The 26091-nt window shown below is 52.9% G+C and overlaps 1 protein-coding gene across 1 annotated transcript in view; it reads right to left on the bottom strand.

The window, feature by feature from the left end:
• Positions 1 to 26091, bottom strand: part of ADCY5 (adenylate cyclase 5) — a 148582-nt gene that overhangs the window by 1149 nt on the left and 121342 nt on the right. The window contains exons 12-20 of the mRNA XM_035000010.1: positions 25517 to 25604; positions 13108 to 13224; positions 12556 to 12720; positions 10761 to 10936; positions 8779 to 8808; positions 7277 to 7409; positions 3203 to 3466; positions 2016 to 2220; positions 997 to 1121 (exon numbers count right to left, since the gene is read on the bottom strand). Of these exons, the coding sequence (XP_034855901.1) occupies positions 997 to 1121; positions 2016 to 2220; positions 3203 to 3466; positions 7277 to 7409; positions 8779 to 8808; positions 10761 to 10936; positions 12556 to 12720; positions 13108 to 13224; positions 25517 to 25604 (1303 nt within the window). The remainder of the gene's footprint in view (positions 1 to 996; positions 1122 to 2015; positions 2221 to 3202; positions 3467 to 7276; positions 7410 to 8778; positions 8809 to 10760; positions 10937 to 12555; positions 12721 to 13107; positions 13225 to 25516; positions 25605 to 26091) is intronic.

The raw sequence follows: 26091 nt of genomic DNA, 5'->3' as shown, positions 1-26091 counted from the left end.
GGCCGTGAATCTCTGGCTGGGCTGCTGGAAGGTGACCCTGCTGTGTGATCAAGGGAACGCCCTATGCGAAGGTGAGGTGCCAGGCCACTGTGTGGGTGCACAGAGTCCTTCACTTGTCTGTGGGTGGGGTCAGAAGCTCTGCACACACGTGCGTCTCCCCCCATCTCCTATCTTGTTGTCCCTTCTCCTCTTGGCACAAGAAAGCCATTTGGTCGGTCCCTCCGACAGCATCGGCACGCCAGCCAGGCCTGGCTGATCTGGCCAGGGCAATGCTTTGGGCTGACCCTTTGTTCAGAGGTCCCACAGGAGAGAGAATTTAAGGGACATTTAAGCAGTGTCAGTGCGAGCAGAGGGCCGTAAAGAGAGCACAGTTCAAACTTGGGAAAATGGAGGCCAGGAAAACTAAGTGACCTACCCACGGCCTCATGGGGCACTGGGGGGGTGGAGGGTACAGGAAGAGAGCCCCGTCCAGGGCCTCGCTGTTGTCAGATTGGAGCAGAGGAAATCGAGGAAGGCCTGAGAAAAAGCAGCTGAAGAGAGGCAGGCCTGGGCATCACAAGAGCCAGCTTGCAAAGGAGAGAGAGGAGCCAAAGTCTCTGGGTCTCTGGCCAGCCCCCTTGGCTGCTGGGGGTACCATCCCAGGGGGACGAGTGGCCTGGCCTGGTTCTCCTGAACCAGGCCCCGAGTGCTCCATTAGGCAAGACCTTGCTCCCTGCAGCCATCTTTGTGTCCCCTTGTATGTGTGGGTTGTGGCATGAGCACTTCTGTGGCCAGTAGAGGGCTTGGCACAGGAGTGAAGATCTGTCCAAGGTCCTGAGGGCTTGAAACACAATTGTGTTTTCCGAGCTCCCAAGACGTAGCCGCAACCACCTTCAAATTTGGCTGCAGAAATTCTGGCTGGGAACTGTGGGCGGCCTGCCCCCAAGCCCATGCAGCATCAGACAGAGCCCCCCCCCCCATGTGGGTGAGGTGGGCGGTGGATGCGCCGGCACTCACCTGGATGCGGTCAGGCACACCGGTGCTGTCCATGCGGCTGGCCACGTTCACCGTGTTGCCCCAGATGTCGTACTGAGGCTTGCGAGCCCCGATCACGCCGGCCACCACGGGGCCGATGTTGAGCCCTGTAGGGGACAGACCAGCGCTCACCCTATCATTCCTCCCTGACACTCAAGGTCCTCTGGGCCTGAGGCCATGCTTAGCCCTGCGGCTCCCACTCCGCTGCTGCCATCAAATGCCCGCTAACCCAGACCACAGAGGTGCGTTCACACAGCACTGCTCCTGAGTACTTGCCGCTCCTGCAGTCCATCACCAGGACCGCCCTCTCAAGTGTCCAGTGACCTGCGGCATCATCCGGTCGCCTTTCCTTAACCACCCCTCTCAGTGGCGTTTAAGTTTGCACTGTCAGTTCAGACTTTCTTCCCCCTACCTCCTCTGTTTCTATCAGGGGCACCGCCATTCTTTTTCTCAGAACCTAGCTCCTAGCCCACAGTCTCCTCTCTGTCCAAGTGCTCCTCCCCCTGGGTGTCTGTCTGAGCTAGCGCAGGGATGTCGCCGTGACCCAGCTCCAGGAAGCAAGGCTGCTGCCCTCCACGCGGGCTCCCTGTCTCGCTCCTGGCACATCTGCTCTAGGCTATCCACCGTCCCAGTCTTACCCACGCCAACCCCGATCACCCTGCCACTCCACTTTCGCTCTGCTGCTTCCCCTCCGCTCCAGGCAAGAGCCTTCCCCAACACACCTGGCTCAACTGACATCGTCTAGACATTCTCTGCCACGTCTCCACGCCCCTGGGTGCTCCCTCTTAGCACAGAAAGGGTCTCTCTCACAGGGGCCGCATGAAGCCTCACTGTTGTGTGAGACGTGGGACCACACACACTGCAGAATCTCCCAAATAGCAGTTTTGTCCATCCATAAGACACTGTCCTCCACAGCCCTCCTCTTTGGTCCTGCCAAGCCACATGGAGCTTTTCACCCCACCTGCTATTCCCAGGCCCGACTGGTCGGAAGCCAAGCTCACCGATCTTCATCTGGAAGTTGTTGAAGGAGTGTTCATTGATGTACTTCATTTGATCCATGAGCTTCATGGCAAAGTCGGCCAGGGCTTTGATGTGGGTCTTGCCCACCTTGTCATACGTAGAATCGTTGAGGCCTGAGGCGGCCATGTAGGTGCTGCCAATGGTCTTGATCTTTTCCAGCTGCCTGAACCGATCCTCGCTGATGATCTGGATGGAAGGAGGCCAAACCTGGGTCTCCACCAAGGCTGGGGCACTGAGGTCTACAGGGAAGGGTGGCAGCATGGCCCCCCCACGTGCCCCCCCCCCCTCGTTCACACAGGGGGCCCATCTGCACGCCAACTCGGTGCAAGACAGGGCAGGCCGCCTCCAGTACTCATCCATGTGTGGTGGCTGGGTGCTACCCTCCGCCCTGCACCCAGAGCCCCGGGCCAGCTCTCTAGTCACTTCAGAGCCTCTTGTCCCCAATAGGGGCTGGTGGCCATCTCCCCCCTTCTCTGGCTCACATCCCCATCCCTCCCAGGGACCCCCTTCTTCTGTCTCCAGGCCCCACCAGCCAGAAGCCTGCCCAGAGCCATTTCAGCCAACTTCAGTTACCCCCTGCCCCAGGAGCCTCATGGGCTGCTTCCAGCACAGCCCCAGCCCAGCTCCATCATCCTTCACCCCAGGCCCTACATTCCCACTGGGGTTGACCCCCTCACACTCCTCACTCGGCGAGCTCCCAGGGTCGAAATGCCTATTGGGCACAGTGTACCCAGTGCCTGGCACACACTGGGGATTTGGCGAGGGTGCGTATTTGTATTTCTGCCCCTGCTGTTCAGGGCTTTGCATCTTTGTCCTTCCTCCTCCCTTAGCCTGGGAGTCCCTCCTTCCTTGGACTCTCACAAAAGCTGGGCCCCACCCTGGGGCCTGCCCAGCCTTAGGTGGCACGAGAGGGGCGGCAGCGAATGGGGAGGACTGGCGAGACGGCCGCGCAGGGTCTCAAGGGGGCAGCCAGGGCGCAGAGACTTGCCATCCCAGCAGCCTGGGCTGATGCCCACCCTGCCACCTACTGCCCATGAGCTAAGCCCCAGCTGTGTGCCTGCTTCCTCCTTTGTAACAGGCTAGGGGAGGAAATGCAGGCAAGGGGCCTGCCCTCAGGTGCCCTGGCATCCCTCCCGCTCCAGGGGCCCAAGCTCCCCACTAGCCGCACCTCATCAAAGTCGGCGATGATCTCGTTGAGCAGCCGCAGGCACTCGACGCCCTCATTGTTGGCCTCCAGCTCCACGTAGAACTCGGAGAAGTTGGCGATGGAGGCGAACATGACGGCCACGCACTCGCACGACTGGTAGTAGAGCTCGTCGTTGCGGCGCTCGCGGGCCAGGAAATGGGCGGCCACGTCCTTGGGCAGGATGTTGTGCAGCAGCCGCCGGTTGTAGGCCTGCAGCTCCTCCATCTCCTCCTTCTCCTCTGTGGCCTAGGACGAGGCGCCCGGTCAGCGGGAGGGGCTTTCTGCCCCCCGCACCCCCGTCCCCCCGTCCCCACCTGCGGCTCTCCGCAGGGAGCAGCTAGCGCTCCGACCATGAGAAAAGGGAGAGACGTGTATGCCTCCGCCTCTGCCCTGCCTGCCCCTCAGAATGTGACGCACCGGAGGGCGCAGGCCCCGAAGGAGGGAGCCCCCGACTGGAAACATCCTGGAGGACAGGCTGAAAGCACCCTGTCTGCCCAATGCTAGACCGAGGCACGGGGTTACAGGGATGGTCCAAAACCACACCTCCCCCACCAATGGCCCTCCAGCTACCAAGCGCTCCTCAAGTGTCCATTTTCCTCTTCGCATCAGGAAATGCAGTTTGATGACTTTAACAGACTGACTCCATGGGAAAACGTCCTAAAGCCCTGCCCACTCTCCCCAGTTCCAGCACAGCCCCAGCCCAGCGCCATCATCCTTCACCCCAGGCCCTACATTCCCACTGGGGTGTGGGAATGTAGCCAAAACTGGCTTCTGGATTAGTTTAGGGGTGGGGCAATGGATTATCATGCACACATCCCAAAGCCAGGAGGTGCAGATGCCCCAAAGTGCTCCCTGGGGCGGGATGGGGACACCACCAGTGACTTTGGTTCTCCCCCAGTTTGGGTCCTGGGTCTGGGAAATTGAGGTCTGTGGTCACTCACGAGGGACAGTGCAGAGCCCTCGAATCAAGAGGCCAACAGTGGCCCGCAGGCTGAAACACAGAGATAGTCCTGCACTAAGGTGTGCAAGGAGCCATGTGACACAGGAGGGACAGAGTGCAGTCTGCTGGCTTCTTCCCCCTCGACGACAAACAAAATGGCCCCTCTAATGGGGAGTGACTACGTTGGTAAAACAGGCAGGTAAAGGATCATTAGCAGGGCCGTTGAAAAGATCCAGCCAGCCTGCTTGGGCCTTCTCTAATTAAATGTGGAGGCCTTTCTATTTGGCTGCACCGAGGATCTCCTCGAGGGCCATGACTACGTCCCTGGCCGCACCAAGGATCTCCGTGAGGGCCAGGACTATGTCCCTGGTGCTCCTGGCAGGTGGTGGCTGCTCGTGGGGAAACTGCTGGCACACCCAGCCAAGGCCACAGGACCTGGGTCCAGCAGGGACCCCAAGGCTCAGAGACCTGGCCTAGCCTTGCACCTGAAGTGAGAGGACCCATTAGGCCTAGAGCAACTAGAAACGGCCTCGAGAATGGGGGTCATGCCTAAGGAAGTTCCTGGATGCCAGGTGGGCCCAGTGGGCACGTGCTACCTTCCAGCCCCGGTGAGGTGAGACTCCTAAACAGGGCCACCTGCTCCTAGCTCTGAAAGAGGTGCCAGAGCACCTGGAGTGGGAATCTCTGTGCTTCTGGAGGGCTGCACCCTGGAGGAGCCCCAGCTGGTGCATCTGCCTCTGCAAGTGCGCTGGCCGCCTACAGTCCTGCCTGCTGAGACCCCATGCCTGGGCACCCAGGGGCCCTGCAGCTCCTTTGATCAGCCCAGCAGGTGGCAGAAACCTAACACATGCCCTCCTGTAGCGCATCCGCCCAGTGGCAGGCAGGTGGTGGAGGCTAGGGTTGGGACGCTGGGAGCACGGCGATTGCTGGGAACACAGACCAAGTCCTGCCCAGGAACTCCTGCCACATCGGGACAACTCTGCCCTGAGACATGATGTTGGGCAGCTCCCAACACAGCCAGCTGTTTCTAGGACTGGGCTCTGGCCAGGCAGGAAGACTCAGGGGCCACAGCCCCCCTGCTGAGCCCAATAAGGTCAGTGCTGTGGGAGAGGGATGGGAGTGGGCTCTCCCAAGAACGGAGACCCACGGGTTTGGCCAGGAGCAGACTTGATGCCTCATGCAGATGCTTCAGGGACGCTAAGGACCTCGGGCTTCCCCACCTCCCTGTCAGTACCACACCCACCCACCAGGACCAAAGATCCAACAGCAAAACTGGCTTCTGGGTTAGTCTAGAGGTGGGGCAACAGATTATCACTCACCCATCCCAAGAGCCTGTGTTCAAGTTTTTGCTTATTGGTATGTTGTTCCCCCCTCCCGAAGGTCCTGGAGGAGGACGGGAGATGGAGGGATGTATAAGCATCCTAAGCCCGTTGCAGGGGTTCAGTGGAGAGAGGCCAACACACCTGGCAGGTAGACCTGCTCACCGCCCCACCCCCACACATCTGTGCACAGGCCTTCTTAATCGTTTTCAAAGTGGGAGAGGAGCTGCTGCTGCCTGGGCACTGGGGTGGGGTTGTGCGGAAGCCTCAGGCTGCTCGGCTCAGCCCTGGCAGGCAGCTTCACTTTGACCCTGGGCACTCAGGAGCTAGACAAAGACGGGGGCGGGGGTGACAGGGCAGCAGGTCACAGGCAGGCTGAGTGGCAGGCTCACCTTCCCCTTGCTTCCACCCCTTTCTAGAGATCTCTGCAACACAACTGACTTGCACAACAGCCACCGTCTAGGGCGCAGGGGACCTCTTCAGAGCTCATGTGGGGGGGGGTGTGCAGAGAAGTGGAGGGACATCAGCCCTAGAGCCCACGGAGCCTGGTCAGCCCCTAGGAGAGCTGGCACCTCCGGGGAGCTTCCCCAGAGGAGAGGGGTGTGAGCGAGCCAAGAGAAGGCAGGGAGGCAGCAGTCTGAGCCAAGAAGGTAGAGCCTCACACTGGATATCTCCCAGGTCCCTCCCAAGCCAGGGCTGACCAGCGGCCTTCCACAGGCAAAACAGGTTCCCTCCAACCTCAGGGCATCTGCTCAGTGGGGACCTCAGTCAACCTCATGCAAGACATCCAGCAACAGGGGCAACTGGATGCCCCCATCTTTAACAAAAACTCAGGACCTCCTGCCCCAGCCTGAAGACTTGAATCTCAGTGTTAGGAAGAAGCTGAGGATGGAGGAGGCCTAAGTGAGTTGCAGGTGAGCTGGAGGAGGGGTCTGGAGATAGAGGCCAGGCCCGGCGAGGCAGAGGCTGGGCTGGAATAACCGGTCTGAGGCTGCCCACAGGGAAGACGGCTTTCTCACCATGAATGCCCTTGGGTGCCCTCCCCAGACCTTCTGAAGCCATCTAGCAGGTAAGGAGCAACTCGTCTCCTGCTAGCACCTGGAGCATTATCCTGCGTGTGGCCCAGGGGCATCTCCTCTTCCAGGTGGACACTATCGGGACACAGGGCACAAAGCCTGGAGGGTGGAGTGCGGGGCTCCCAGCACCCCACTGCCTCTGCCCCTGCCTGGGCCACCTCTCCCCAGGGCCGGGGCACATCCACCTGCTTAGGCTTCCTGTCGATGGGTCTTTGATGCCCCTTCCCTCCATTCTCCCCTGGAAGAGCCACTTCTGGTCACATCAAGCCCTGCTCAGCAGCCTGGTGGGCCAGCTCCCGCACTGCGGCCTCCATGACACGGCGCCTGCGCTCCCCATACTCCTCACCTCCTGCCACTCTTTCCTCCCCACCCTCCTGACTCCTTGCTGCCCACACCACAAACCGGAGCTGGCCATGCCTAGCCCCATGCCTGCCTCTGGACGCACACAGTAATGCCTGGTCGATATTTGGGACCCACCAAAGTCCCAGCACTGTCAAGGGTGGGTTTGTTTGGCATAAGCTCTGGGATTCTGTGTCTGGGCTCCCAAAAGCAGGGAGCAGACCTGCTGGGACATGGAGCACTGGTTAATTGGGCTGTGGCCTGAGCAGGACGCCCCATCAGTGCAGAACTAAGGCCCAGCCAGCCCAAGTGACAAACTTTTTCACTCACAAAATGCTGTGAGGTCTGGGTGCCTCCCCACCCCAGCCCCAAGGCCACCCACCTGCAGTTTCCAGAGGAAGTCCAGGCGGGCAGTGGACTCCACTTGCTGGGCATGCAGGTATAGGGCCAGCACAAAGACGGAGATGATGATGGGCGTCACCACCTTCAGTGCCACCTTGGTCGCGTGCTCAGGGCTGCGGGGGGAGGTAGATGCCTTGGCACTTCATGGCAGGCTCCGAGGCCCCCTCAGGCCTTTTGCCTCCTTCTACTACTCCCCCTTCTCTTCACCCTCCTGCTCAAGTTTTGCCTGAGGTAGGGCCTTCTCCAGGAAGCCTTCTTGGTTGGCAGCCCCATCGCAGCCCCTGCTCCCACGAGCAGCTCAGCAGTCATGACTCCTCTCCTGATGCCCCCCTCTTCCCCATCACTGGGAAACTTCTCTCTGGTCACATCAGGGGATCAATGAGGCGCTTGTAAAAGGCAGTATGTACATCCCAGGTCTCTCCCAGTGGACAAGATAGGGGCCGTGGGCACAGTAACAAGGGAGCCAGGCAGGCCATACTGACCAGCTCTGGGCTTTGGGCAAGTCTCTTAACCTTTCTGAACCTTAGTTTCCTAATCTGTAAAATGGGATAACGACACCCACACTTTAAGAATTAAAGATACTGTATACAAAATTCCTTGTATAGCATCTGACAAACAGTAGGAACTCCAAAACTGGTAGCTAATAATGGCTAATTACATTCCTAATAACATTATTAATAAATATTCCTAATAAAAGCAGCTATCCTGGGGCGCCTGGGTGGCTCAGTTGGTTAAACGGCTGACTCTTGATTTCGGCTCAGGTCGCGATCTCAGGGGCGGGAGACTGAGCCCCAAGTCAGGCTCCAAGCTGGGTGTGGCGTCTGCTTAAGATTCTCTCTTCCTCTCCCCCGTCCCTCCCCTGCCACATGCACGCATGTGCACATGCTGTTTCAAAAAAAAAAAAAAAAACCCAAACAAAAAGCCCACACAAAACCAAGCAGCTATCCCAAACCCTGCTCCCTGTCCCAGCAAAGAGCCCAAACCTTGAACTCTGCAGACTCCCTGCCCAGCAGCAGCCCAGTGCAGGGCTTACGCTACAAACCCCACAGGCCTTGCCTTGGCTCCTTTCTTCCGCAGCGGGGGCAGGGGGCAGGGGGGTGAGGTCACCAGTTCCCGTTCTCTGGTGCCTGGGATCTCACACATGCCCCTGAGGAAGAGCTTGAGGCCGTATGTTTTAGATGAGGCCTGTGGAATGGCCTGCAGGTCCTGATGACCCAGCTACTGAGTCTGGAGGTCATCTTGGGGAGGTGGGAATCATACGAGAAAAGAAGGGCATCTACCCAGTGAGGCCCCCTTGGTACCCAATGAGGAAAGGGCTTCCTGGCCCCCTGCAGCCTCCTGCTTCACTGCCCACCTTGCCGCCAAGGCCCCCTCCCCGCCGGGCACCACTGCTTTCTCTGCTGGGCCCAGGGCGGCTGGCCTCTGGCTGCACCAGGCCAAGGGCAGGGAGCGGCTCAATCAAACTGGAGAGTATCCACTCACCACTGGGAGGTCCCGTTGTTGTTGAAGTCTCTGTGAACAGGAAGTGGGGAGGGCTGTTTGGGGCTGCTCTTCTGCATGGGCAGTCTCCATGCCCGCTGCGCTCCCCTACCCTGCTCTGCCCCCCTCGCACTGCCATGCCCCCCACTCCTAGCCCTGCCACCCCACGCCCACTCCTAGCGCCCCCGCTACTGTTGCTCCTTCATCCCCCACCCCCAGCACCCCTCGGGATCCAGGGATATTTTCAGGATGGGAGGCTTGCAGAAAGCCCAGCCCCAGCTGGCGTCTGGTCACCATGACCACAAATCACCAGCCCTTACCTGGGACCCTGGGGGCCCCCAGCACATCCACCTGGGCAGAAGCCAGCCCACCTCCCACCCCAGCCCTTTGCTGCATCCAGAGGAGGAGAAACACTACCCCTGTGCTGTCCGGTGTGGTTGCCACAGCCACGTGGGGCTCCTGAGCCTTCACATGTGGCTAGTGCAAGTTAAAATGTCCCGGAAGTGTAAGATAGATACTAGGTTTTGAAGAATTAGTGTGGGAAAAAATGTAATCTGTTTCATTAATAATTTTATATTGACAATTGAAATAATATTTTGAATATATTGGTTAAATACAAAGATTAAAATACATGTTTTGCCCTTTTAATACAGCTACTAGAAAATTTTAAATGACATACGTCGCTTGCATTATTTATCTACTGGACAGTGCTGCCCTAGGGCCAAGCCAGGGTCTCCGAAACCAGAAATTATCTCCGTTCTCTACTGCTGCTCCAGCGGGAGGAGAGGAGAAGCTGGGGGTCGGGGAAGGAGCACGTAAGAAAAGGAAGCAAAGCTCCCAGCTCCTGCCCTGATCGGGGAGTAGAAAGGCCTGGACCTCCTCCCTCTCCTGGTCCTCACAGGACTGCAGGCTGCCCCGCTCCTGGGGCTACTGGGTGTCCCGGCTGTCTGCCCACAGCACTGCGCAGCCGCCGGGAGGGCCGGCCTTAAGCCGTAGATCCTTCATTACCCCTTCTTCTGCTCAGGTGACACTCTCTTCACCAGAAAGTGACATATCTGACACCAGAGTTATGGCCTGTTTTATCCATGACTGTTCCGCCACTGGCTCAGTGCCTGGAACATGGGAGGCCCTCAATAAATATCTTTGGATGGACGGATAGAAGGATGAATGGATCCCTTCCTATAACTTGGAGAAAACAGAGTTTGCTGCATTTTCTCAGGGGACACAGACCTGTCACATTTTTGCACTTCCTGGTGTGTGTGTGTGTGTGTGTGTGTGTAGTGGGGTGATGGGAAGAGAAGGGTATTGACATCAGGCACTTTATGAACATTTTACTACTACGGATATTATTCCCATTTTACTGGGAGCTAGATAGCTTGGGGTACAACTCCTAAGCCTGCTACCTAGATGTGGGACCTAATGGCTCATCATCATAACTAGGAGCCTTTGAGCAGTGCACAAACTACCCAACCATCCGTGGCAGCCCTGCCTACTTCGCTGGGTTGCTATGAGGCTGAAAAGGGATAATGTATGTCCCAGTGCCTAGCTCGAGGCAGGACACAGAGCTCAAGAAGAACAAAGTCTGTTTTTCTGCTCCCACAGACCTTGCTATTCAGCTCTGTTGAATCTTGACCCCTCTCTGGGCCTGAGGTGCCACAGGCAGATGGAGTTAAGTGAAAACAGCTCATCAGAGGCTGCCCTGAACAAATGAGGAACAATTCACTGAGGCCTGAGGGCAGGACTGAGTAGCAAACTGGAAGCAGAAGGACAGCAAGACCTAGTCACCCCGAGGCCACCCCCCGCCCCATATTGGGGAAGGGAGAGAGAGAAATAAGACACTGTGGTGCTTTACCCAGGTGGTCAGCTGGGGAGCAACAGAACACTCTCCTTGCAAGCCCCCCGTGGCCCAGTCTCCCAGCCACCCACTCTTCTGGCCTCTCTGCAATGCCCCAGACCCAGTGGGGGATGGGGGCGGTGCCACCTACATGGCATTGGCAGTGACCAGCAGGTCAGCATTGTCAAAGAGTGTGACACGGGGCACCTCGACGATGAGCACGTATGTGAGCTCAATGGCCAGCATGAGCACCAGCTTCCCAATGCAGCTGATCTGCAGGAACACGGAGCAGGCCAGCAGGCTGAGCAGCACGCTGTAGGTGAAGTACTGTGGAGAGAGGTTGGCGAGCCTCAGCGGCCCGGCCCCACCCTCCCCCGGCCCACCCTCCAGCATCCCCCCCAAGTCGGAGCTGGCCGCAGGCGAAGCCCACTCTGCCGGTGTTTCTGCTGATGCAAACTTGCGAGGGAAAGTGAAGGGCCCCGGTAGGAACCAGGAGATGGGGCTCCAGGCTGTCTGGCCAGTTGGCAATACAGCCCCATGGTTAGAACAGGGCTCCAGGCTCAGGCAGACCTGAGTTTCACCCCTGATTTACTATGGACTGGTTGTGGGACTTGGGCCATTTATTCAACCCTTCGAAGCCCCAGTTTCCCCATCTGCAAAAGCTCCTATGTCATGGGCTCACGGCTACAGTTCCATGACATGAAAGCACCTGGTGGCTTGGGCCTGGTGCCCTCAGGAACTGTGGGGAGCCCAGGGGCCCCAGCCCCGGGTCTGCAACTTTAAATCCAAAGTTCTGAAAACCGAAGTATTTCATGACTGATAGGGTGGCAACACCTGAGCTGACCTGATTTGGTGGCAAAAACCGCTCCAACTGTGTACTACTAATTAGCATCTTTGTCCTGCTTCTTGTGACTCTGCATACATTTTGCTGCAGAAATATTACTGTATGTCATTATCAGGTGCTGCCCAAACTATACTGGGGGTGTGAAACACCCTTTTAAACTCTGAAAAATTCCAAAATTCAAAATACATTTGACCTGGAAGCCTTCAGATGAGGGACTGTGGCCCTATATGATTTAGTTTAGGGAAGTCCCTTCTGGTCTCACCCCCAGGCAGCTGGGGTGTGGGGACTGCCCCGTGCATGGAGCAGATGCCCTGGGCTGGCTCAGCTGGTCACTCGAAAGCCACTCCCCAAGAAAAAGGTGAATGAAGCACCTCGCATACCATAGGCGCTTAATGCATGCCGCTCTCTAAGGATTCTCGGCAATGGTTCTTAAACCCAGTAACCTAGGGGTAGATTTCCTTCGGGGGGGCGATGAAAATGTTCTAATTAGATGGGGATGCTGATGGTGGCACACATCTGTGAATATACTAAAAACTACAGAATTGTACACTTTGAATGGGTGACCTTGATGGCAGAAAGGGTTCCTTTCTTCCCTCCCTGCTCTCTGGCCCACGGCAGAGGAGCTCGGGCCGTTTCTCCTGAGGCAGGCCTGCTGCCAAAGCTGAGGGTCCAGAAACAGCTCTGCCCTCAGGCTGAGACCAAGCATTCTACAGCCAGACGACCTGGGTGAGAGTTCTGGCTCTATCCCTTATTAGCTGTGTGACTCTGGGCAAGTCACTTACCCTCTCTGTGCCTCAGGGTCACCTGTATAAAAAAGATACTGTGTCTAAGGACTGAATGAGGGAAGCCGTCAAGTCCTCGGCACAGTGCCTGCGACACTATATAAACGACAGCCCTGCTGTTGTACTGTTCTACGAGAAGGCTGGCCTTGTTCACTGGTGTCCCACACATGGAGTGAGAGACGGGAAGGGAGGTCTCTGGGACGGCTGCGAGCTTGAGAGCCCACTGACCCCCTCAGAGCCGCCGAAGGCAGAGGGGGAGTGCAGTGGGAGGGTGTCTGTCTGCGCCCGGAACCACCCCCCATGCCTCCCCCTGCCAGCACCTCAGGGAAGTTGCAGTTGGGCCACGGGCTGCTGCAGAAGCCCCGCTCGTCCCCCAGGCTGTAGTTGGCGGCCGACCCCACCACGTGGCACGCGTTGACCTGGCCGGCGCTGATGTTGTGCTCGTCCGCCAGGCAGCCGAACAGGTCCCTGGAGTTACACATGAACTGGGGGCAGGGGAGGGCAGGGTCAGCCGCAGGGGCCAGGCCGGGGCAGCCCGTCTCCGCAGGGCGGGGGGTGCTCATCCCCTCACCCCCCGACCCCGGGCTCGGGTGCCCCCTGCCACAGAGCGGGGACAGGAGAGGAGCCTGGCGGAGGCTGAGGAACTGACGAGGTCCGCCCAGCTGCCCGGGGGAGGGGGTAGGCTCGCAAACTTCCCTTGGGGACTTCTCGGAGTCTGGATCCGCAGCCTTGAGGGCAGGGAACTAAAAGTCTGTGTGAGAGGCTTTAGGATCAAATCTGATTCCAGAGACCTGAGGTGAAGCCCTAATAAGAAATCCTGGGGAGGGAGAACTCCAGAGTCTGGGAAGGTTCTGGGAGGTGGAGCCACCTACCATGTTGACGAAAGCCGACAGGAACACTAGGGTGATGGTGAACACTCCGACCAGAGTGCTATTCATCTTAGACCGCACAATCTTCCTGGAGAGGGTCTGCAGGGGGGCCGGGAAGAGCTGTCCCAAGGGACGGGGGCGGGTGAGAAGAGAGAGAGAGAACAGAATTCAGTGGGGACTCTGCAAGCGCCATAAGGGAGCTGGTTGAACCCGCCCCCCCCCCTTGCCTCTGGCCAGCCTCACCCCAGGGCCTCCCTGAACACCCTCACAGGGTGCAAGACTCCAGGCTCACACCATGCACCCCTGCCTCCAGCGACAAGAGCACAGAATCCACAGCAGGCCCATCTGCCTGGGGAGCCTGCACAAGAGAGAGGCAGGATGGAAGCAAAGAGGCTCTCTTAACCCCAGCGGAGTGGAGGAAAACACATGAATCTGCCATGTGAATGCTGAGCTGGTCAGGATTACAATGGGTGGAGGGGCAGGAGATGGCAGGTGGGGAAGCCTGCTGGAGGGGCCCAGAACTTTCCCAGGGAGGGTCAGAGCTTCTGGGCAGTAGGGAGCTGTGGGTCTGAGGATTCGGAAGGGACCTGGGGTCTGGAGGGAGGGGACAGGCTTGTGAGAAAGGGCAGAGTAGCGTGTGAGCAGGAGGGTGGGGCCCTGGACGAGTGAGTTCAGTGAACCTTTATTCCAGGACTCTCACTGATCTCCTGTTTCCTCACCTAACCCTTCCGACATTTCCTTCAACTAGACAAACTACACGGCCACTCAAAGACCCACTGCAGTTGTGGTAATTAAATGACCCGCTCCACCATATCTGACACGGTTGGCTCTGTCCATCATGCCCTCCTCATCTCCAAAGCAGCCTAGATTTAAAAAGATGTTGGCAGACACAGAGAAACAAAGGGGTGGACTTGGGCTTCCCCTGTCCCCCCACCTCGATGCCTCCCGGTGAGGCTGGTCTACTGCATAAATGCCAGGTGTCCTATGGAAACCCAGAAGGGCAGAGGAGGGTGGTGGAAAAAGCACTGGACCGGGAGCCTGGAAATTTCGAGACATGGCTTTTCCTGTGTGGCCCTCAGCAAGTCACATCCCTTCTCTGAAGGCTCCCCATCTGTAGGACTCTCGGGGCCCTGAGCATCTGTGCACATTCCGGCTGAGTACACCAGATGACAAGGCTTATCCCTCCTCTGATAGTGACAGGATGGTCACACACACAATAAACAGGCAAAAGGACACCGCGTGATCACTAGGTGACTGCTCGTTCCCACTGTGCAGGAGACTGGCTTGTGTGCTATAGTGTTTCCTGCTGGCACATATGGGGACCTTGGTCTCCTGTTCCCCAGCTGTGACCCCCACTCACTATATGCAAAGCATCCACGTGGGCCCATCACATCTAACCCCGTGGGGCTTTGGGAAGCCGACACTAATATGCTGCTTGCTGTGCTAGGAGTCATAGCGTCCTTTGTCTCTGACCCAGGAGTCTCATGTCTCCTGCCAGCATCCATGACATAGTAAGGCTCACTTGCTAGCTTGCAAGTAGGGTGAAACCAAATCTCAGACCCTTCACTGTTCTTGCCATCAAGTAAGTGCCCTGGCTCACCCTTTGGTGTTGGGCTTTGAGCTGGGTGTACATGCTGGGAAGTATATCTCTTCTACCCAAATCCCCTTCCAGCCTTCCAACAAGGCCACTCCCTATTCAGCAGAGGGAAAGAGAGGACCACAGGGAAGGACACACCACAGCAGTGGTAGAGGCCTGACAACCTCACGCTATATGCGGGCCAGTGAAGACCTTGGATTCCAGCAGGGGCGCCCCCCAACCTGTGTTCATGTATCATCAAGTCTGTGGCATTATTCTGAAACACTTCCTTTTGGAGTAAGAAAGAACACTCAGATTAAACCCATTTATATGGTAGAAGGAGAGCTATGTGTGATTTGGAGAGCATAAGCTTTAATGAAAATCCTGCTTAATAGACACAGACACTAGGATATTCCACTCAATGGAACAGAAATAATCCCTTACATTTCTGATCAATTGATTTTGACAAGGTTGCCAAGATAATTCAATGCGGAAAGAAGTTGCTGAGGCACCTGGATATCCACATGGAAAAGAATGAGGTTGGGCCCCTACTTCATACCATATACAAAAATTAACTTGAAATGGATCAGAGACATAAATGTAAGAGCTAAAACTACAAAACTTGCAGAAGAAAATATGCAAGCCAAACTTTGTGACTTTGGGTTGAGCAATGGTTCTTAGAACACCAAAAGCACAAGCAAAAAAAAAAAGAAGGTAAAAAAAAAAAAAGATTAGTTGGATGTCATCAAAATTTAAAAATTTTTGTGTTTCATATACCACCACCAAGAAAGTAAAAAACAAAAAGGTGAGGATATAGAAAAATTGGAACCTGTATGCATTGCTGGCAGGCACAAAAAATGATGCAGCCGATGTGGAAAACAGTATGGAGGCTCTTCGAAAAAATTAAAAGCAGAATTACCATATAATCCAGCAATTCCACTTCTGGATATACACCCAAAAGAACAGAAAACAGAGGCTTGTACACCCATTTGCAGAATCATGTTCATAGCAGTATTATTCACAAGGGCCAAAAGGTGGAAGACCCAAGTGTCCATCTATGGATGAATGGATAAACAAAATGGGGAATATACATCCAATGGAGTATTATTCCACCTCCAGGAATGAAATGTTGACACCTGCCACAACATGGATAACACCGTAAGACAGTATGCTGAGTGAAAGAAGACAGTCACAAAAGGATAAGTACTATAGGATTCCACTTTTTTAAAAAAAAAGATTTGTTTATTTATTTGAGAGAGAGACATTGAGTGGAAGGGGGAGAGGGAGAGAATCTCAAGCAGACTCCGCACTGAGCACAGAGCCCAATGCGGGGCTGGATCCCTCAACCCTGAGATCACGACCTGAGCTGAAACCAAGAGTCAGACACGTAACCAACTGCCACGCAGGCACCCCAATATAGGATTCCACTTTTATGAGACACCTAGAATAGTCAAATTCAAAGAGACAGAAAGTGGAATGGTGGTTTCCAGGGGTGAAGGCAGAATGGGAAATTACTGTTTAATGGGTCTAAAGTTTCAGTTTGGGAAGATGAAGTTCTGGAGGTGGATGATGGTGACCTTTGAACAACAATGTGAATGCATTTCATGCCGCTGAACTGCACATTTAAAAAAGGCTACAATGGAAAATTCTGTATTATGTACATTTAAAAAGGAAAGTGAAACCCAGAGAATGGGAAAAAATTGTTGCAAGCTATATATCTAATAAGGGTCTTATAACCAGAATATAGTAGTCTCCTCTTATCTGTCTTATTCTAAGACCCCCCACTGGATGCCTGAAATTGCAGACTGTCCTATACTTTTTCCTATACATGCACACTTATGATAAAGTTTAATTTATAAATTAGGCACAGTAAGAGATTAGTAACAATAACTAATAATAAAATAGGGCAATTATAACAATATAGTGTAATAGAAGTTATGTGAATGTGGTCTCTCTCTCTCTCTCTCTGAAAATAGCTTATAGGATTCACCCTTCTTCTGCTGGTGATGTAAGATAAAGTGCCTACATGATGGGACGTAGTGACATCAGCACTGGGATGCAGCGTTAGGCTCCTACTGACCTTCTGACAATATGTCAGAAGGAGGATTATCTGCTGCCAGTCCGCAGCTGACCACAGGAACTAAAACCACAGAAAGTGAAACCACTGATAAGGTTTACTGTATACAAAAAGCTCTTACGACTCGACAAAAAGACAAAAAACCCAATTTAAAAATGGGACAATTTGAATAGATATTTCTCCAAAGAATCTCTATAAATGGCCAATAAGCACATGAAAGGATGTTTGGCATTAGTCATCAGGGAAATGCAATTCAAAAACACGACATACCCCTTCACACTCCCTAGGATGGCTATAATCAAAAGTCAGATAATAACAAGGGTTGGTGATGGGCGCCTGGGTGGCTCAGTCGTTAAGCGTCTGCCTTCGGCTCAGGTCATGATCCCAGGGTCCTGGGATCGAGTCCCACATCGGGCTCCCTCCTCGGGGGGAAGCCTGCCTCTCCCTCTCCCCCTCCCGCTACTTGTGTTCCTGCTCTCGCTATCTCTGTCTCTGTCAAATAAATAAATAAAATCTTTAAAAAAAAAAAAAAGGGTTGGTGAGGATGTAGAGAAATGAGAACCCTCATACATTGCTGGTGGGAATGCAAAGTAGCGCAGCTGCTCTGGAAAACAGCTTGGTGGTTCCTCAAAATGATAAACAGTTACCAGATGACCCAACAACTATACTCCTAGGTATTTACCCAAGAGGTAGGTAGAAAACTTATGTGCACTTAGAAAACCTAAGTGCACATAAAAGCTTGTATACAAAAGTTCATAGCAGTACTGTTCATAATAGCCTGAAAGTGGAAACTACTCCAGTGTCCATCAACTGATAAATGGATAAACAAAGTGGTTTATATCCACACAACGGAACATCATTTGGCCATAAAACGGAATGAGATGTTGTCACATGGTACAACATGGGTGAACCCTGAAAGTATCATGCTAAGTGGAAGAAAACAATCTCAAAAGGCCACATATTGTATGATTTCAGGCAAATTCATATAGAAAGCGGAGTGTGAGGCTGCCAGGAGCTGTGGGGAGCAGGGAAGAAATAGTGACGCTTAAGAGGTCTGGGGTTCCTTTTCAGGATGAGGGCAGTGTGCTGGAATTAGTGGTAATAGTTGCATAACTGCATGAATATACTAAAAACTCTTACAACTACATCCATATTACAATTTCATCCACCTTTATAAAGGTGAATCTTCTCTATGTCAATTGTATCTCAATAAAGCACTTACTAAAAATCCCTGCGCAAGCTCTTACTAGCTGTGTGACCCTGGGGAAGTTATCAAGGGCTCTGAGCGCAGTTTTCTTATCGATACTTGGGGGATCTCTCTCTCCCAAGGTGGCTATGAAGACTCAAAGAAACGATGCATTTTAAAGTGCTTTATAAGCTGTGAAATTCAACAGAAAATTCAGTTAATATTTGCATTTTTTAAAGAGCTCTGTTGCCAATAGGAATGAAAGTCCTTGTTTCCTATTAAAGGAATTTTTCTGTTTCACAGCTGGGGAAAGTGTTCTGGCACTAGCCTGAGGAGCTTGCTCTGAAAAGGTATGACAGATGGTTCCTAATTTGTGTCCAACTAAAATTTTGCCATTCCATCCTACCCCCTTAACCCATGTTACTTAAATCGTTTCAGTTCTGATCATCCCATCCATCAGTTGAAGGGTTTCTTTTATCATTTTGCACCCACCAGTAAAATTCAAGCAAAGGTGATTAGTAGATGCTAAAGGAAGGTGGCTGGGGGACAGGCTATGCACATGGGCTTCCTGGTGATGGTGGGACCAGGGGCCCCATGGGGCCACCTAGAGGTCAGGAGAAGAACTGCAGGCTATTTTTTAAATGCAATCCAGAATGTAGTTCTAAAGAATGATTGACTTCCGGGGGGGGGGGGGGGGGGGGGCGGTACATATATAAAAAATTTTAATTAATTTATTTTTATTAGTTTCAGAGTTAGAATTTAGTGATTCATCAGTTGCATATAACATCTGGTGTCATTCCATCAAGTGCCCTCCTTAAATGCCCATCACCCAATTATCCCTTACCCCCAACCCCCTCCCCTCCAGCAACCCTAAGTTTGTTTCCTAGAGTTCAGCATCTCTTATGGTTTGCCTCCCTCCCAATTTTCATCTTATTTTATTTTTCCTTCTCTTCCCTTATGTTCATCTCTTTTGTTTCTTAAATTCCACGAATGAAATCATATGGTATTTGTCTTTCTCTATTTCACTTAGCATAATACTCTCTAGTTTCATCTATGTCATTGCAAATGGTAAGATTTCATTCTTTTTGATGGCTGAGTAATATTCCATTGTGTATATGTACCACATTTTCTTTATCCATTCATTAGTCAATGGACATCTGGGCTCTTCCCATAGCTGGGCTATTGTGGACATTGCTGTGATAAACATTGGGGTGCATGTGCCCCTTTGGATCACTACATTTGTATCCTTTGGATAAATACCTAGCAGTGCAATTGCTGGGCCATAGGGTAGCTCTATTTTCAACTTAATGCATTGGCTTGCTACAAGCCGATTTCTCTTGTCACCCTGTTTATTTATTTATTTATTTTTAAAGATTTTATTTATTTGTCAGAGAGAGAGAGAGAGTGAACACAAGCAGGGAGAGTAGGAGGCAGAGGGAGAAGCAGGCTCCCTGCTGAGCAAGGAGCCCAATGCGGGGCTCAATCCCAGGACCCTGGAACCATGACCTGAGCTGAAGGCAGACGCTTAACCAACTGAGCCAGCCGGGCATCCCTTTTGTCACCCTTTAAAAAGACCTGCTCTTGACTTTAAAACCTCAGGCAGGAACCCAAGAATTGCGGTTTTGAAATTTCCAAAAGATTTGAGATCCTGCTCTAGTAACACTTTATAGAGTATCTCATCACCTGGAATCAAAAAGTTCATCTGTATGTTTGCCCTAAATCCCATCTTCACTAACCCCAGTGTGGATGGTGAAACTCTTCACCGGGGGCACATCTCTCACGGGGACGCACCACAGCTGCAGCGATCCTGGAGACCATTTTTTGCAACAGGATAATTGTGCCCGTGCAAACCAATTGTTCGATGCTGCTCACTCACAATTACAGCTCAGAAAAAGAATTGATTTTTTAAAAATTACCAACCAGTACATTCCCAGTCTGATTAATTCAAATCAATTCAACATGAAAAACAGGAGTGGGGACATAATTAATAAATCATGACTGGGGTGAAGGACAGTTTTGATTCTGGCCTCTCTGAAAGCCTCCAGGCAAATCAATGACCAGCCTGGGGCTCTGGTTCCTTGTCTGTGATGCGGGGTCAGGGGGTTGCACAGATGAAAAAAAAGTGATGAAATCTGATGGGAGGGAGAGGGCACCTGGGTGGCTCAGTGGGTTAAGCATCTGCCTTCGGCTCAGGTCATGATCTCAGGGTCCTGGGATCGAGCCCCACGTCAGGCTCCGCACTCAGCAGGGAGTCTGCTTCTCCCTCTCCCTCTGCCCCCCGACTTTTGCTCTCTAATAAATAAATAAAATCTTAAAGAAATCTGATGGGAAAAAATCTTAAAACTGTCTTTTTGACAAGAAACAATGTGAAAAAGCAGTAGCTCCTACTACATAAAATTTTTTTTAGAGATATGAAAACTTCAGAGGCTGACCAAGGCAGGCAGAAGCTGACCCAGCCCCACACCACTGCTCTCCCAGGGCTTAAATGGACATATTAACAAAGGCAGTGTCTTTGAGAAGGATTATGGGCTCAGAAGTCAAGAACCACTGGGATTTAAATCCCAGCTATACCACCTAGCCTCAAGGCTTCGGGAACGCTGCCTGACCTCTGAGCCTCATCGTCATCATCTGCAGGGTGGATGTAATAAAAGCCACCTCAGACGCTTAGGAAACAGAGCTCAAAGGGGCAGAGCTGGGATCCAGACCCTAGACTGATGGACTCAGAAGCCATGGGAGGAACTGAGATATGCCTCCCGGAATGAAGAATTCTCTATCCCCAAAGGAACATGTGTCTGGCCACAACACCCCCTCCCGCTAATAGAGTGTGACCCCGAGCATGCTGGTGGAAGCTGAGTGTGGGGGTTCTACAGTCCTCACAGGACAGAAGATACCTAAGAAGTCAGAGGTACTGCTGTGTAGGAAGACCCTATTTCAGAAACCGGGGACAGCAGTCGGGCTGCAGTGGTGGAAAGGAGAGTCAGCACAGCGGGGGGACTTGGTGAGGACATTCAGGCTGCAGGGAGGGAGAAGAGGTTTCTAGTGACTGCACAGAGCATACAGAGCCTAGATGCAGCTCTGCTCACAGTTCCCAGGAGCTCAGACAGCCGGGTCCCAGAAGTCCATGGGAGGCAACTAAGAGGGAGCCAGCAGTCAGGAGGAGGAAGGAGATTTAAATATACACATGTATGTACCTGTGCACACATAAGTGCGTGCGCGCACACTCACACACACACATACACACACACACACACCGAGAACTATGGTGCCAGGTCCTCCTTCTGTGCCTATCTACTACTCCCAAGCCTCAAAATGAAGGAGAGGAGGCTGGGCTTCCAAGCAAGGAAGTGCTAATGAGCCACACTGAAGACAGGAGGGTCCAGGCCAGAACGTGGGGAAAGGAGGGAGCCACCCTCTTCTACCCATCTGGGGGGTGGTAGCAAAAATGCTGGCACTGGCAGAAGCAGGCCTGGGGGGCGCAGTCGGTTAAGCATCTGCCTCTGGCTCAGGTCATGATCCCAGAGTCCTGGGATCAAGTCCTAAGTGGGGCTCCCCACTCAGCAGGGAGTCTGCTTCTCCCTCTCCCTCTGCTCATGCTCTCTCTCAAAACATATAAATAGAATCTTAAAAAGAACAAGAAGTAGTAGTAGGCCTGGGCTGCTTCACTGGATGATGGGGCAGAAGCCATAGGGAAGCTGATGGAACAGTCAGAGGTGCCCAAAAAGAGAAGAGGCTGTACTCAGGAGATGTGAGTGAACTCACCATCCCTGGAGGTAATCAAGCAGAGGCTGAGAGATTCCAACCTCAGGTGGGTATCTGGGCTGCTTCACTGCTCCAGCCATTTCCAATCTGAGATTACCAGAGTCTGTGGACCCCGTGTGATGGCAAGGAGGGATTCAGCATGGCTTTTTCTAAGACGAGCAGCTCTGGTGCCCAGGTCAGCACAGATGCTGAAGGAAGGGAGGAATGACGTGTGCAGGTGTTCATTCAGCCCAGCCCCAGAAGAAAAGAAGTGCTTGAGGGAGGAGACTTTGGGCAAAGCAGCGCAGAGACAGCGGGGCCCTGAAGGGCAGGAGCAGCGGGAACAGGAGACCTGGGCACCCAGTTAGCCTCACGTCGAGGCGGGAGTGTGAACTGGGCCTCGCATGTCAGATCAAACAGGCCCAGGACGCAAGGGCCATCAGAGCCCTCAGGAGTGAGTTTCCCAACACCTTCCCACAGGAAGGACCCAGGCAGCTGCCGCCTGCCAGACAGCCAAGACCACGGAGTTGGCTCCTTTCAACTAACTCAGTCGACACTTTCTTCACAGTTCTCTCTTCAAAAAGGGTAAACTATGGACATTTGAGCAACTAAGTCCATGCTGTTTGGGGGACATGGGAAAACAAATGGAATAGAGAAAGCCACCGTGGCTGACAGAGCCACTCGGCTGCGGGTCCGCTGAGCCCAGGCCGCGGGTAATTTAGGGACTGTCGTATCTCCTCAGAAAGCCACCACCTGTGACTCCTGAAAAACCGTGGAAGGAAGATGAGAGATGTCTGCGTTCTGGCACAGGGCAAATGTTTTCAAAGGGAAAACAGAATGACACGGGAAGTCCCAGTCTAGTCAGCATCATGGCCGTCCCTGCAAAGGTGATCCGGCCGCCTGCAGGCGGTGGGGGGCGGCAGTGCTCCATGACGGGCCACACGGTGGGGACACAGAAGCCAAAGGACAATTACCCCCTTCATGTCTTAGTGTGCAAACAGTTCATCCACAACACGGAGGAGGAAAGAATAATGAAATGGGAGAGGGATTCATACTACAAGCAACTTCTCAGGTTGGGGTCTACTTCGCAGAAGGTGGAGAAAGGCTGAGATGGCGCATCAGAGGTGGGGGGCGGGCGGGGGCTGGGCGCAAGGATGCAGCCAGGACCTCAAGGCGGGTATTAGAGTCTACTTGACTCCTGGCCCAAATTAGCAGGTGCCAGACTTGATAAGCCAGGGAGCACTTTTTTCCTAAATAAATAGTTTACAGAAGCTCCCCACTGCAAGATAGAAGCAGCAGCCTCCCCTGGGTGAGGGGTGTGTGTGCGGAGGGGCGAGGGACGGAGTGGGGGCAGGAGGTAGGCACTCCCTTCCCCAGCCTCCCCTGCGGGGACCCTGGCCTCCTCAGAACTGTCAGAAAAAGCAGTGGGCTGGATAAAGGAATTGAGAATAAGTTTATTGAATGTGACACTGATTACAGAATAGATAGATCCAATGAAACACAAGGAGCCAGGAATGATTTTCATAAATAATCTTGAACAGTAGCAAAAAGAAGTCACTGGACCAAGGTATGGACTCAAAATGGCCAGTGTGGTAGTGGGATGAGCCTTTCTCCCTCTCCTCCCCTTCCCCTACCCCCAGATATACATGCCAATCAGGGAACACAAACCAGGTGAAGTCAGGGTAGCTCAGGCCTACCAAAGCAGCTAACAGGAAAGAGAGAAATCTAGGTTCTAGTTTTAAAATTGTAGACCAGATATAGCTTTGATTCTGACTTGAATAAGCTAATTAAGTACCTCAAAGAGACAATGACTTTGCCTCAGTTTATAACTTAAAAAGAGAAAGAGTCTTCTGGACGTTCAAAAAAAGAATGCTTACAAGGCCCTTTTAACTACGGTGTACCATTTGTTGTTGTTTGTTTGGTTGTTGTGACTTCTTTTATGGTGGTAAAACATATGTGCCATAAGGTTAGCATTTTAACCTTTTTTTTTTTTTTAATTTTTTCTTTTAAATTTTTTATTTATTTGCGAGATAGAGAATGAGAGACAGAGAGCATGAGAGGGAGGAGGGTCAGAGGGAGAAGCAGACTCCCTGCTGAGCAGGGAGCCTGATGTGGGACTTGATCCTGGGACTCCAGGATCATGACCTGAGCTGAAGGCAGTCGCTTAACCAACTAGGAGCCACCCAGGCGCCCAGCATTTTAACCATTTTTAAGCATTCAATTTAGTGGCATTAATTCTATGCATACCGTCAAACAACCATCACCGCTCCATTTCCAAAATGCTCTAGTTCCAAGACCCTTCCATCACTCACCCCATACAGAAACTCCACACCCATGAAGCAATAACTCTCCATCCCTTTTCCTGCCAACCCCAGAACCATCTAGTCTACTTCCTGTCTCTATGAAGTTGCCTATTCCAGATCTTCCATATAAGTGGAATCACATAGTCTATGTCCTTTTGGGTCTGATGTCTTTCACTCAGCATGTTTTCAAGGTTCGTCCATTTTGTAGTGTGTGTCAGAACTTTATTGCCTTCCATGGATAATATTCCATCACAAAGAAGTACCCTTTTTGTTTGTTCATCTGTGCATGGATATTTGGGTCGTTTCCACCTTTTGGCTGTTGTGAATGTACCATGTGCTTCGATAGCCATGAGATGAAGAAAGTGGAACGGCCCCCTGGGGACAAAGCAGGCTTTTGGGGGGTAAGGGGGGTAGGGGGGATGACAACAGCAAGACCAAAAAACAGGCTATGACTGAACACAAAGCCTTGAGGAAGGAGCTGGAAACCAGGATTAAATCCTCTACCACTCCAGATGATTCCCGGGGGGCCTTCCCGTTCTGACAATCAGTCCACCAAGACCTCGACCATTAGATAATTAAACAATGATCAGTCTAATGAAATACCCTGCTTGGAGGGTAGAGAGAGAACGGTGACTTTGGAGGTGACCAAGGTCTAATCCCCCCAGAAGAACGTGGTGCCCACGGTAGAGAATGATGGCAGAGCCTGCCCCCCACACTTCCTGGGGCTTGGCTTCAAGTGAGAATCAAGGAGGAACACAGAAATGGTTCCAGCACAAGCTGGAGGGGCTCGTACCTGCCTGGGGACAGGGCGCTTTCTGGGACCAGGCTGGCCTGTCAGGGAAGTCTGAAACCACTAGGGAAGGAAATGAGGGAAAGGCTTGGTGGACAAAGCAAAGGGGATACCTGAGTGGCTTCTACCACAAACCAGAATGCCTTGTGGCCAGGTCCCCCTGAAGCCTTGCAGGGGGGTGGGGGGGTAGCGCACAGCATGCCTAAGAGGAGATATGGGAGAAAAACACAGAACAGGGTCTCATGCCCACATTCTTGGCTGTGTGGCCCTGTCTGAAACACTGAACCACTCTGGGCCACTCTCTTCATCTCTATGATGATTGGCTCAAAAGCCATCAACCCTCTGGTCCCCTCCAGGGCCAATTCCAGGCACATGGGGACACTGAAGGGGGTGTGGAGAGAGATCTCTTCCATACTCACTCGTTCATCAAATGTTTACTGACCACTGCTTTGTGCTAGATACCCTTCCTTCATCCTACCTGACACCAAGGGGACAGACAGGAGAGGCAGTAACACGATCTTCTCATTGCAAAGATTTGCAAAGGCAGATTACAATAGCCGATACCACCAAGTCTCCACTGACAAAGCACTCCCTGCAGTCTAGCTTGCTGCCGATGCCAATCAAGAGTGGTGCCCCAGCATCATGCACCCCAATCCCATCGGGCTCTGGGAGGAGCTCCTATCCGTGGGCTGGGAAGGGAAGGAAGAAGGCGACAGGGGGCTCAGGTGCGAGCTAGACTCACCTTCACGCAGGAATAGATCACGGACACAAATACCACCAACGTCAGCAGCAGGAAACAGGTCAGGTAGAAACTCAACATGAACACGGAGCTGGAAAAAGAGAGGAGGTGGGGAATTCTGGGGCTCTGAAAGCCTCTGGAAGGAAAGAGAGGTTGCTCCATTTCCCCTGAACCCACTGCCCAGTCTCTCCTAGCCCCTCACTGAGAAGGGGGCTTACACAGCCTTGTGAACTGATTCAGGAGCCCCTCCATGGTGGTCCGGCTCCTGTCCTTGCCATCTCCCGGCATGGAGTGGAAACCCGCAAGGGGCTGAACTGAGAAGTGAGTGTCACCTGCTCAATGTTTTGCCTAATTCTTAGCTATCCACAGACTCACTTCATTTAGCTTGGAAGGACCTATTTTAAAAGTCACCTCGTTATTCCCTCCCAGCAGTTACTCATGGCTAGGTGAGGAACTGTGAAGGCTGAAAATGGGATAAAGGGCCATCATTTCTAAAACGCATTTGTCAGCAGCCCAAGCAGACACTCTGAGAAACAGCAGGGATGCGTCCCTTTGGAGGCAGAGTCCCTAAACCCTGT

Source organism: Mirounga leonina, unplaced genomic scaffold, assembly GCF_011800145.1.
Source record: "Mirounga leonina isolate KUSES-001 unplaced genomic scaffold, KU_Mleo_1.0 Mir_115, whole genome shotgun sequence".
Lineage (NCBI taxonomy): Eukaryota > Metazoa > Chordata > Mammalia > Carnivora > Phocidae > Mirounga > Mirounga leonina.
The sequence above is the reverse complement of the archived record's forward strand: the minus strand, read 5'-3'. Positions and strand labels throughout refer to the sequence as shown.